This window comes from Microtus pennsylvanicus, chromosome 12 (assembly GCF_037038515.1).
Source record: "Microtus pennsylvanicus isolate mMicPen1 chromosome 12, mMicPen1.hap1, whole genome shotgun sequence".
Lineage (NCBI taxonomy): Eukaryota > Metazoa > Chordata > Mammalia > Rodentia > Cricetidae > Microtus > Microtus pennsylvanicus.
Genome location: NC_134590.1, coordinates 44,551,651 through 44,564,976, shown reverse-complemented (window position 1 = coordinate 44,564,976; position 13,326 = coordinate 44,551,651). Strand labels below are relative to the sequence as shown.

The 13,326-nt window shown below is 36.9% G+C and overlaps 1 protein-coding gene across 2 annotated transcripts in view; it reads left to right on the top strand.

The window, feature by feature from the left end:
* The window catches only part of Stim2 (stromal interaction molecule 2), a 126,274-nt gene that overhangs the window by 107,175 nt on the left and 5,773 nt on the right, over positions 1 to 13,326 (top strand). Inside the window, exons 6-12 of one of the 2 annotated variants that reach the window (XM_075943522.1) lie at positions 1,214 to 1,391; positions 2,033 to 2,210; positions 7,913 to 8,080; positions 8,321 to 8,344; positions 8,749 to 8,849; positions 9,089 to 9,327; positions 13,050 to 13,323. In XM_075943522.1, coding sequence (XP_075799637.1) covers positions 1,214 to 1,391; positions 2,033 to 2,210; positions 7,913 to 8,080; positions 8,321 to 8,344; positions 8,749 to 8,849; positions 9,089 to 9,327; positions 13,050 to 13,323 — 1,162 coding nt within the window. The remainder of the gene's footprint in view (positions 1 to 1,213; positions 1,392 to 2,032; positions 2,211 to 7,912; positions 8,081 to 8,320; positions 8,345 to 8,748; positions 8,850 to 9,088; positions 9,328 to 13,049; positions 13,324 to 13,326) is intronic. The other variant, XM_075943523.1, reaches the window with a different exon arrangement.

Genomic DNA, 13,326 nt, shown 5'->3' with positions numbered 1-13,326 from the left:
ATGAAGGAATTTTCTTAATTGAGGTTCCTTCCTTTCAGATGACTTAACTTGTGTCAAGATGACATAAAACTAGCCAGGACAGGCAATTTACCACTATAAATTGTATTTCTTTGGAACATTGAAACACTACATTATATTTTATTAGAAATTATATATCTAGCTCTCTTTTTTTAAGAGTATTTATTTGTTATGCATACAATGTTCCTCCTGCTTGTATAGCTCCATGCCAGAAGAGGCACCAGATCTCATTACAGATGGTTGTGAGCCACTGGGAACTGAACTCAGGACCTCTGGAAGAGTTGCCAGTGCTCTAAGGCTCTGAGCCATCTCTCCAGCCCTCTCTATCTCTCTTCTGATTAGTCCCTATAAAGTTAGTGTGCATTGACAGTCAGGGCAAGGTTAAAATGGTATTTGACTAGAGGTTTTTCTTTTATATATTCCTGAAGACAGCCCTGGTGCCTTTTGCCTTATATTGCAGTGCTGGGTTGACATTATTCTTTGGTAGGCTAGGGAATAAGGTCCTGCACTTTCCCTTATCCTAACCCCTGTATTTCAAACAAATGGCCACTTGACCCACATCACTAACTATGTACACCCAGGACTTCTCAGCTGTGTACATGTTGGAGTAGTGGATAATCTTTGTTACTAGTAGAGGGTATGGGAGAAGAGGCTTTCTGCCAGTTGATGGGTGCTCAGATATTCCTGATCTCTACTCTTGAGGTGCAAGTAACGTCCCTGTGGGTTAACAAAATATTGTCGTGTCTGCTTGGTGGGTAGTCTATCCCCCAAGGTAACGGACTGCTGATGAGTGTAATTTATTGTATAACTGCATGCTTGGGGAAGTGCCTTTTGGTGAATGATTGGTTATCCAATTTGTGTCTCAATGATAGTGACCTGGTCTGACTGAAGGAAATGGAAGCAAGTCATGGGCTCTCTTTACTCTGTGGGGACTTTTCCCCGCATGGCATTAGAAAATGAGCTGATATGGCCATGTCCATTTTTCACTGCCTTTCTGCAGGTCCCATATACTAGTTAGTATACTGATTGTTGGAAAGTAAGCCTACTGATTTTTGAAGGAGAGTTTTCATTTCATAAAGCTAGAATTTGTATCTGGGTAAAGGAGATATTTAGTTTTGTTTACTTTGGATATCTACTTTTCTGTATATTTATATTATGTTACACTCAAAATAACTATCTGCTTTTGTTTTTGTAGGCCCACCTCATAACTGGATGAAGGATTTTATTCTCACAATTTCCATAGTAATTGGTGTTGGAGGGTGTTGGTTTGCTTACACACAAAATAAGACATCAAAGGAACATGTTGCAAAAATGATGAAAGACCTAGAGAGTTTACAAACTGCAGAGCAAAGTCTCATGGACTTACAAGAGAGGTAACTAAATCATCTCACTCAGCCTGGGTTGTTTGAGAATCCTAGCACTTCAGAGGGAGCGCTAAGATGATCCTCTCAGGAGCATCTTTGACTGTATAGCTAGTGACTTCAAGGTCAGCTTGTGCTACTTAAGAACTTGTCTCAAAAAAACCAAGTAAGACAAAATTTATTACTAAAACCAGTCTTAATTCTTGTTATACACATACATATGTCTTATAAAAATGTTACCTGAGTGTATATGTAACCACTTATTTTAGATTAGCATTCATATTAGGTATAAATGCTCATTGCATTTTGTATTTTCAGAGAGTTACAGTTTGGGAATAAATGTGTAGAAGATCAGAGAAGTAAATCAGATATAGGTAGAATGTAGTTGAATTTTACTTTCAAATATATTTAAATATTTATGTTTTTGGACATTATCTTTGCAGAAACTGTTTTCTGCAATCTTTGTCCTTCGAGCCCAAAATAACAGAAAATATCCTGATATATACCCTAATTTAAGATCAATAGAAATACTATTAAAAATTCTGATTTTTAAAAATATTATATTTTTTGAAGCAATGTTTCTTTTTTCATAAAAGTGAAATTTGGGATACTTATATGAGGAATTTTTTTTAAAAAAAATATTGTTCTCTAAGACTTGAAAAGGCACAGGAAGAAAACAGAACTGTTGCTGTAGAAAAGCAAAATCTAGAGCGAAAAATGATGGATGAAATCAACTATGCCAAGGAGGAGGCCTGTCGGCTGAGAGAGCTGAGGGAAGGCGCAGAGTGCGAGCTGAGCAGACGCCAGTATGCAGAGCAGGAGCTGGAGCAGGTACTGTTCTTGAGAAAGGCTTTCTATTGCTACTCGAGGTGTAGGGCCAACGTTTTCTTTTTCTTTTGTCCCATCTTCTGTATCTGCATTTATTTTCATTGTATACTTACTTCCTCAGCTAATATTTTTTTCAGCATTGGTGAATTCATATTTTAAAAATAACAAAATGGTAACTGAAAAGTGAAGATGCCAGCATGTTTCTTTTTCCATACAACATAAGGTCATGTTAGGTTTGTTGCCTAGAGTTTACTTGAGGTGTTTATTTAATATCCATAGTAAGTCTGAGTTTCTAATATCACCTAGTAAGAGACAGGACATCTAGTTTTGGGCTTCTGTAAAGTCAAGGACTGCAGATGTTAAGGATTTCAATTAGTCATTTCTTTGAAACCTGTTAGATGGCTTTAGAATACAATCTACTAAAATTTTCAAATTTATCAACCAAGGTGTCCTTTATGATGTCTTCCTCCACTCAGGTACTCAAAATAGGACAGAGTAGGCTTTCAGACATTTCACAGTTCTTTGGAGAAGAGAGGGTTGTAGAAAAATTTCATGGCATGCATGTGTATCAGTTTCCTCTTCCTGCAGTGTGGTAGCTTGAATGTAACTGATCCCCATAAGCTTATAGTGGGTGGCACTATTAGGAGGTGTGACTTTGTTAGAGAGTGTGTCACTGTGGCAGTGGAGTTGGAGGTCTCCTGTTCTCAAGCTATGCACAGTGAGACAGCTCACTTGCTGTTGCCTATGGGTCAAGATGTAGAATTCTTAGCTCCTTCTCCAGCTTTATGTCTGCCTGCATGCCACCATGTCCTGCTTTGTTGATAATGGACTAAACCTCTGAACTGTAAGCCAGCCCCAATTAAATGTTTTCCTTTATAAGAGTTGCTGTGGTCATGGTGTCTCTTCACAGCAATAGAAACTCTAAGACATGCAGAGATAAATTACTACAAGCTTGGTGACATAATGAAATGTAGATTTATCATTACTCTACAATGTCTGTAGCCTTATTCTAGTGGAGCCTGTACGGAGGATCTGTTTCTTTTCCTTTTCCATTCTAGAGGCCATGTATTTCTTGTTCTGTGGCCCTTCCTTCACCTTGAGAAGACATTCTGCTAACCTCTATGTCTATAATGCCATATCATTTTTCTGACTTGGCCATTTATTGATTGAAAAACTAAGAAACAAAATGAGGATTGGGAGACTTGTTTAGAATTATTCAATTACAAAGCAGGGACACGAACCTAAGTATTCTACCTCTCACTTTGCATACCATGTGTGCTGCTTTCTCTCAATTCAATTGTCAAGTAAAAGATCAGAATCATATGATAAGTCTTAATCAATCTATGGCTAAGTAAGTGTACATTGAACATCACTGTTTTCTTCTCTTGGAGAATTTGACTGAACTTTTTTTTCTGCCATTGATTATACTTCTCTCTTGAAAAAAACATTTTAATTCTCTTTGACTTAAGTTCATTAAGTTTGGGTCTGGTTAATTTTGGTATATGATTTTTTTATTTGTAAGTTTTTATATAATAAAATTTATTAAAATATACTTTAAAACTGCTAAAATTAACTCATAGGCATACTTTGTAGTTATGTCCAACTTCCTGGCAAATCTTTTCTGTACAAGATATAGGAATGAGTCAAGAAGTTAACAGTAAAGGCCTAGACAAAATTATAGTGTGCCCAAGAACTGGGTATACCCTTCAGTTTCTTTTGAGAAGTCCTGGCCTGATCCCACCAAGATATATAACTTTCGGCTTGTTCTAGGATGACCGAAAACTTATTAGCTAATGATCTAACTTTGCCTATAAGAAATAACTAATCCAAAAAAACAAATAATAATAATTTTTCTTTTTTTTAGCTTATATTAATTACTCTCAACAGTAGGTTTCATTATGACATTCTCATACAGATATAACATATTTTTATTTTAAATCATTTTTTAAAACAATCTTTTTCTCATTTTATACACCTATCCCAGTCCCACTCTCCCCTCCTCCTGCTCCCCCTTCTTCCACCTACCCATCCCCCATCCACTCCTCAGGGTAAGGAAGGCTTCCCATGGGAAGTCAACAAAATCTGACACATCCTTTTGAGGCAGGCCCAAGCCCCTCCCCTCTATATTTAGGCTGAGCAAGGTATCCCTCTAAAAAGAATGGGCTCCAGAAAGCCCGTTCAAGCACTAGGGATAAATCCTGGTCTTATTGCTAGTAGCTGCAAAGACTGCCCCAACCACACATCTGTCACCCACATTTAGAGAGCCTAGTTTGGTCCTATGCAGGTTCCCCTGCTGTCAGTCCAGAGTCAGTGATCTCCTACTAGCTCAGGTCAGCTGTTTCTGTGGGTGTCACCATCATGGTTTTGACCCCTTTGCTTGTATTATGCCTACTCCCTCTCTTGGACTGGTCTCCGGAAGCTCGGCACAGTGCTTAGCTGTGAATCTCTGCATCTGCTTCCATCAGTTGCTGGATGAAGGTTCTATGATGACAGTTAAGGTAGTCATCAGTCTGATTACAGGGGAAGGCCAGTTCAGGCATCCTTCTTCACTCTTGCTTAGGGTCTTAGCTGGAGTCATCCTTGTGGATTCCTGGGAATTTCCCTAGTGCCGGGTTTTATGCTAGCCCCATAATGGCTCCCTCAATGAAGTTATCTCTTTCCTTGCTTCCCCTCTTTATCCTTTCCCCATCTTGATCAACCAGTTCTCTCACGTTCTCCTCCCCACTCCCCTTTTCTGCTCCCCCTTCCCTCCTGCCCTCCCCCCGCCAAATGCTCCCAATTTTCTCAGGTCATCTTGTCAATTTCCCCTTTGTCATATTCCTCCCCAGTTACCCATTTCTGTTCTTCTCCTACTGATCCCTTCTTCTCATCTAGTCCTTCTGCTTTTATGTCTTTTCATTTATTTATTAATTTTAATGATCCATGAGTTTTATTCCACTCCTTTATAGAGTTCTTGAGATGGGGGAGTATTTACAGAAGCATGGACTTAGCAGTGACCACTAAACAAATGTCTAAAGACTAAAGAAAATGTCTCTTCTTCCCTAAATGAACATTAACTGCCTTAATAATAGTGTTTGATTAGTGACTGCCTTTCATTTTATCTCTGGTTTGGGTACAGGGAGCTTTGCATGCTTTTGTAGACCCTAAGGTCACTGCAATTTGATGTACCAATTGTGCTTGTATAAACATAATCCTCATGTCATCCTGAGTCAAAGATGCCTTCAAGGAAAGCAGTAGGTCTTTGAGGAAGAACTCTGCCCAACATGATTTTATTGATAAGAAATACCACCTTATGAGTATTCAGTGTATAGAAGCTCTTGGTTATGCTATCAGTGGCTTTAACTTTTAGCAGTTAATGCTATCTGAGCATTAACCCTTGTGTTGTGCTGCATAGAGAAGGTTATATTAGGGAGGTTAAGTAATTTATGTCACACAACTGTTATTCAGCAAAGGCAAGATTTTGTGTGTCCTATTCCAAATCTGTATTTTCCTATACTGCTGTTCAGTGCTTCATTTACTGAGGTAATTAAAGTGGGAAATTAATGTATGTATATACATATGTTACCCTACAATCCCATATAGTTTGAAACATATTTTTTCCTAATGAAGATAATTTCAAAAGTGATCATATGGTAATATTTTTCTAAATGAAGACTTTTGATTAACTAATATTACCACTTTATATTTTATGTGATTAAAATAGTTTCCACATCGTGGTTTTTTTGCTCCTAAAAATCTCATGTTATCAGGCTAAGTCGCAGACAGTGAGTGAGCCTCAGAAGTGTGAATCTTGCCAAAGCTTCATAGACGAAGCCAGGTTTGAAGTGTGTGGGCTGTTTATTTCTGACATGTTTCTACTTCCTGCTCTTTAGTTTCTAATGTACCAGAATTACAGAGTTTTCAGATCTGTGATTCATTTGTAAACGTTCTTAGCTAATTTGACTTTGACCATCCTCATGGCTAACAATGTAACTCAAACTGAGGGTTAAGATTTCAATCAAATAACAAAGTTACGAATAATAGCTGTTGAACAGTTGCTAATATTGGATGGTCATAAATTTCACTGAGACATTAACAGTTAATTTGAGCATTACTCAGCCTCAATTTATGCCCCAAATACATAGTTTCGGTGCAAAATCATGGAGCTAAAATAAGAGAAATAAACTTATGAGAAATATAGTATTATACAGAATATCATGAGGAAAAATTCTGTGTTTAATATCCTGAACATTTAAATTATACTGGATTTTTAGTTTCAAAGTCTTGTGAGAGGAAAGGCTTGCTGCAGTCTGCTTATGGTGTTTTGCAGGATCACGTGTTGCAGGGCCTGGCCTTGAGTTCTTTCTTCCTGAGAGATTAGCAGGGACGCCACGCAGCTTAGCCGACCTTCTTACTAAGTTCACATTGTCCCATATATGTTACACAATGAATCACGCCAGGCGAGTGTTGCCTTAGAAGTTGCTCCTACTGAAAAAGCCTTTTTTTTTAAGCCCTACGTTACAACTCTTTCAGTTTTTTTAATTTAATTTTTTTTTTTTACTTATAGACTCGTGTCCTGTTGTGATTTCTTTTTAATTTTGGAGTTTTAAAATATTTTTCCACACTGCTGAACAGCTGTTCTATTTCTTTATCAAAAGTTTGTGTAGTCCTCTTCTTAGTTTATTCTGGCAAACAGAAGTTTATTTAAATAAGTTGGGTTTGTTCAGATCAAACATTCCTCTGCACTTTAGTTTAGGAATTGGAGCTTCAGTTACCTTAGTTAGCTTGTGAGAGCATTTGCCCTGCAGCTATGGGTCGGGTACCAGAAGCCCCGTGCTCCACAGTGCACCCATGGCTTTGTGGATGGCTTTCAGCTACACACACCAGTCCCACCATAGGGCACTTCACATCTTCTAGTTTGTACACTGTCTAGATTTACAAGTAAGTTCTAAGAACAGATTCTCTTCCTTCTCACTTTGTTAGTGAGGCTTTTCTTTAGATACTTCTTCCTTAGCTTTTATTATACTTAATACCTCAGACATCTTATTATTTTTGTCATTGTTGTTTAATTGGCTGGCCCCCTTAAATGGCATGTGGGAGAAATACTTCATACTTACAGGGTAGGCAATACATAATTTCTCACAGGGAAAATCAAGTATATTCTTGACCAGAACTGATTCTCTTGACGTTTTCACAGTCTATTCATGTCAACCTCTGCTTGCTGTCTGGGGGCAGTGGTGGAGATAGAAAGGGTGGAGCAAACCACAGTAGGAGAAGTGCGAGAGATAACAGACAGTATCAGGAAATGAGAAGTAGGAAGTCCACTGGGTTCCAGGCATTGCTTCCTATCCTAGGTAACAACAACAAAAAAATGCGTTGTGAGGAACATGTGATCAGTAATTTGTATAATCCCTAGATTTTTTTCCTCTGTGCCTTATTTCTCTTAACTTGACAGCTATAAAATACAAAAACTAAATATTTCAACTTTTTATATGTGTGTGTAGACTCCTGCCCTTATCTAACTTGTGACTTTTTAGCTTTGCTTAGTAAATTTAGAATGCCGTTAAAGCCATTTATAGTTTTGATATAAAAAGTACATTTAGATTTAGTGACTTTAAAAGGTTTTTGTAAAATCCATAATTGAATTGGTTTTTCCTTTTGTTTTGGTATCAACATTTATTTCAGTCTTTTCTTCCTTTGTGGCTTTTTTCCCTTTGTCCTTCCAGGTCCGCATGGCTCTAAAAAAGGCTGAAAAGGAGTTTGAGATGAGAAGCAGCTGGTCTGTTCCCGATGCGCTTCAGAAATGGCTTCAGCTAACACATGAAGTTGAAGTACAGTACTACAATATTAAGAGACAGAATGCTGAGATGCAGCTAGCCATTGCTAAGGATGAGGTATTATCTGATTTCATGATTAATTGGAATACTAAAACTTCAGTAGAAGCCTCCTTGAAGGTTCTTTTTTTAAAATTAGAGTTTGCCATGTAAATAAATTCTTGTAATTAAATAATTTAAAGTAAAATTATTCTCTCTAGAGAAGTGCATGGATAGCTTGTAAAATTACCTTAGTGTCCTTGAGAAATTGTCGTTGCTGTCACTATTGTAAACGTTTTATACAGAGCTTTTCTCCTCCAGGTTGCTGCCTCCTATCTGATGCAGGTTAGTAGTTCCTAGACACTCTTGTTTGCTGTTATTAAATTGTGTGGAATAAGAGTAAGCCTTAATCTGAATTCTGGAAAAGTGCATAGTTCTCACTAACCTTCATTGCAATAGGGTTTGGTTAATGTTCTTTATTAGTTCTAATAGAAGATTCTGTTTTTTCTCAGCTATAGAAATAAGAGAAACAGTACTCTAGAACAAAGCTTTAAATGTCTCTTTGACTTAGGAAAGCATGCTTTCTTTCTCATCTGTTTCCTTATTTTGAAAATATGTCTGTATCTTGGCTAATAACTTTCTACTGGTTTTATGATTATTAATACAGTCAAAACCAAAATCAACTTTATTAGTATGTAAATAGTAATTTTCCTAAACCTAGCTTCATTTTTAACCTTTTGGGTTTTCAGGCAGAAAAGATTAAAAAGAAGAGAAGCACAGTCTTTGGGACCCTGCATGTTGCACATAGTTCCTCCCTGGATGAAGTAGACCACAAGATTCTGGAAGCCAAGTGAGAATGCTCTCTACCAGTCTGTGTGTCCGTCTACAGTGTTGAGCTGTGTACTATGTAGATAATGTATATTTAATTAGAGAAGCAGACACAGTGGCATAACTTAGACTAATTCTGAAACTGGATAATTTTTTCTTGAGATCAGCCAATTTCCATGGGTCTCTTCCTGTCATTGGCTTTATTTCAATGTCATATTCAAGACTTCCGTGCAATAAGTAATTTATCTATTGACCTTTCAGGAAAGCACTCTCTGAGCTGACAACGTGTTTGCGAGAACGGCTTTTTCGTTGGCAGCAGATTGAGAAGATCTGTGGCTTTCAGATAGCTCACAACTCTGGGCTCCCCAGTCTCACCTCCTCTCTGTACTCTGACCACAGCTGGGTGGTGATGCCTAGAGTCTCCATTCCACCCTACCCTATTGCTGGAGGCGTGGATGACTTAGATGAAGACACACCCCCAATAGTGTCACAGTTCCCAGGTATGTGAGTTCAGCAAAGAAGTTCCTAACATGCTTTTTTTAGGAATGATGTACTTTGAAGTCTATGGGGGAAATGTACTCTTTTTTATTTCTTTTTAATATTTATTTTACTCTTTGAGAGTACTATATATTCTCATATGTATTCGTTATATATGTGGTATACATTCTATTTTAGAAATACACATTATCAAGTAGCATGTCTAGTTGATTAATTTGCATATTTTAGCACATATATTTCAGCAGTTGTCATATAGAACTCATTGTAGGATTTTGCTTTTAAACCATTACTAATCATTAAATTGAAATGGGAGAATTACTTAAAAAGGATTGGATACAACAATGACTGCCAGTGGTTATGTAAATGAAATGCTGAACTTGGGTAGAAAACTACAGTAGAAAGAAAGAGTAAGGCAAGGTTTTGGAAGCCTGGGTTTGAGTGCTAACTCCGCTATCGTCAGCTCTTGACTCTTTGGTCAGCTTATGATTTGTTCCATTCCCAAGACTTTTTTTGTAAATATTTTTGTTTTGCTTTTCAATGTGTTCTTTTATTAGTAGTGTTACCCTGCTCTGTTTATATCATGAGGTACTGAATTTATTTGCCTTTAACAAAAACTGTGCTTGTTTATAAAACTTAGATGTGATATGTATATACGTTTATATAAGACATTGTGTATACATATAAATAAGTAAGACATTTTCTAGTTGTTTTAAGATGACTCAGGGTGGCCTCCAGCCCTACCCCTCTGATTATTAGGATTATATATGTGTGCAAGCATGTTTCTTTGCTAGAATGTAGCTCTTTCCAAAGGAAGCTTTTGTGTGTATTAGATTGCTTAGTTGTATGTTATGTTTTTGAGTTTTACTTTATGAAAAAACATTTTGGTAAGATAAAATTTGAATGCTTTAACTTTTGACTTTTCTGCAGAGTTACAGATGTTTTTAATTTGCAATTTTTATATTAGAAATTGTTTGTTAAATTCTTTATTCTTATTACTTCTTGCCTGGTCCATTTTCCCAGTATTTGTGACTTTTTACAGTGTCAATAGAACAAAGTTTTGAAAAATGGACAAGTGTATTAGTTTAGTCCTTGCTTAACTGAAAACTTAAAATTTTACGTTTTGAGAGCAATCAAGTCATCGTGCCTACGCAAGTTTAGTTTTGACTTTTTCTGTTTAACTGTAACAGCTTTCCCGAAACTGCTGGAATAGTTCTGATTGAGTAAAACACTTTCTACCAAACCAAACTTTGATTTGCCAGCTAACTCTCAGCCAATGACCATGCTTCTGTCATTTCTCTGCCTTTAACCTGTTCATGGTGCAGTGAAGTGAGGAAGCAGTAGTCATCCTAGAGCAGAGCGGGTGAGAGGAACAGTTGGGCTGTGAGGTGTTGATAGCTGCAGCTGCATCTGACTTGTGATTTGAATTAGTTTACTCTATTTATTTGTTTATTTGTATGTATATATGCCCTAATATAACACTGATTCATAAATAAATATGCATTTATTTAAATACTAAACCTATTAAAATAGCTTTTCTTTAAAATATGTAAATTTTATGAATAACATTGTACTTGAGGATGATCCACTATTAATTATTATAATTTTTGTTGTTGTTGTTATTGCCTGTTTTAGAAACACTTGAGAGTTTTGACATGGCAAAACTTTTTGTTTCATTAAAAGAAAATACTTATACTAAGTGTGAATAATTTGCATATGTTTTAAGTAATGTGATATTATACGTGGACATTTATAGTTATAAATATGAAAACGTACGAGAGCTGGTTTGAAATTTAACAGAAAGTTTTAGAAATTAATCTGATTGCTCTTAGGTTTAGAGAGCTGTGCCTCCACCTAGTGGCCACACAGTGGTACTCCATTTTGCTTTGTTAAAAGCTCCTAAATTCTGGACCTTGTAAAAACAAAGGCTGTGTTTATCAGATGCCATAAGAATGGCGTCTAAGGTAGGATGAAGGTGCTTCGTTTAGATACCTCTTTGGTGGTCTGTATTTTGTGTTAGTTGTGTTTGAAATTATTATTTCAGGAAGTATGCTTGTTGTATGAAAAGAGCAAAGTAAAAGATTCTAATACGTGAATCTTTGTAATTCTGAGGAAAATTCAGAAACTGTTAATTGATACATTTATTGTGAGTAGAAGAATAGAGAATAGAATTACTCCTCCTCCTTCAGAAGTAAATTTGGGAATTGTGTGGTATTATTTCCTTTATATTTTGGGGATATTTAATGCAGATATTTAACCTGCCTGTTGATCTATTTTATCCCAGGACTCTTAATTGTGCTTTGTTTTTACACTCTTCTCCTCTCCCCTCTCCCTTCTCTCTCCCTCTGGACAACTAGGGTGCCCCACAACTTGAACTTCAGTGACTCGTCATTTGCATATTAGTGCTCTCTGGTGCCCTCTGAAGTACAAAATGTCAGAATCTTCACTTTTGTTATCTTTTTGGCCTTAATTTAAATATACGTCTCTGTTTGTCATTCTTTTTTTTTTTACTTTTCTTTTCTCCTTTTTGCTCTTTCTTGAAAGCATAGTATTGATTAGTATTTTGTTAAGCAAATTAGAAGTGAGAAATTCTGTCTTTGGCAGAAAGTGTCTGAACGTTTCCTGGGAAATAATAGTTTAACTAGATAACCGTTTGATTCCTTATTTTCTCCATTGTGCTTTGAGGTTGTTGGTGAGAAGTTTGTCCTCAATGAAATTGTAAGAGTTTCTGTTTAGATAATATATAATTTCTGATACTAGGAGAATTATTTCATTTCTTGTTCTGTGGCTTACCATAATATGATTGGCAAGTCAAGATATCAGAATATACAGGAAGGCAAAGAAGAGGTCAAAACTCTTGATTGGTCAAGAGGCAGATGAGTCTTAGAAGTGAAATGATTCACATTGATGATGAGTGGGTGGTTTGGCTAGAGCAAGAATGACTGACAGGGAAGAAAGCATTGGCATGTAGTGAGGATTCGACTGTCTAATAGCATGGGCTTCAGAAAGAACCCATTTTATAAAGGGTGCAGGCATGAAGTATGCCAGCCAGCACCTTCTGCCTGCTGTTGTCACTGAGGGATATCATGTGCACAGAGGTGTTCTTGGGCAGCCTTAGCATAGGAAAAGAAACGGAATGAATCTGTTTGCTCCACATGCAAGGGTCTAGCTTGCGGTAAACACAGGGAGATCTAAGACAGAGACTTAGTCCTTGAGGATCTGTGTTTAGGAAGCAAGCTTTGGTTTCAGCTGAGAGACTGTCTGTACAATCTTTATTTAAACCTTCTTAAAGGTCAAACATGTGATATGTCAAAGACTATCCATTGATACTTTATACTATTTTTTCCTTCTGCTTCAGGATAGTGTTCACAAATAGTTTATCATTCCTTATAAAGAGGCTATGTTGATTTTAAATTTAAATGTTATTTTGAATAAAGTTTTTTAAGTCTTTGTTTTTAGTAGTATCAGATTTTTACAGTAAGACTACATTAATGTGCATTTTATTTTAGTTTTACCTGTTATCATTTTTATTATATTTGCATTAATTTTTTATGTTGTTTAATTTTTCCATAGGTGGTAGAGAATGGCAGTTGTTATATAGTTACATGAATAAACATTAATTTGATAGTTTACTGTATTAGTTCTTGTGTACATATTTGTAAGAAGACAGTTAAGGGGCAAGGGACGTTGGTGGTTATGACTGTTTCCATTTGCTTATGTTTTTCAGGGACCGTGCCTAAACCTGCTGGGTCTTTAGCCCGAAGCAGTAGTTTATGCCGCTCTCGTCGCAGCGTTGTGCCATCCTCCCCACAGTCCCAGCGAGCTCAGCTTCCTCCCCATGCTCCGCTGGTATCCCACCCTCGGCTTCCTCACCATCCCCAGCATCCCCAGCACTCATTACCTTCCCCAGATCCAGACATCCTGTCCGTGTCAAGTTGCCCTGCTCTGTATCGGAACGAAGAGGAGGAGGAGGCCATCTACTTCACTGCTGAAAAACAATGGTA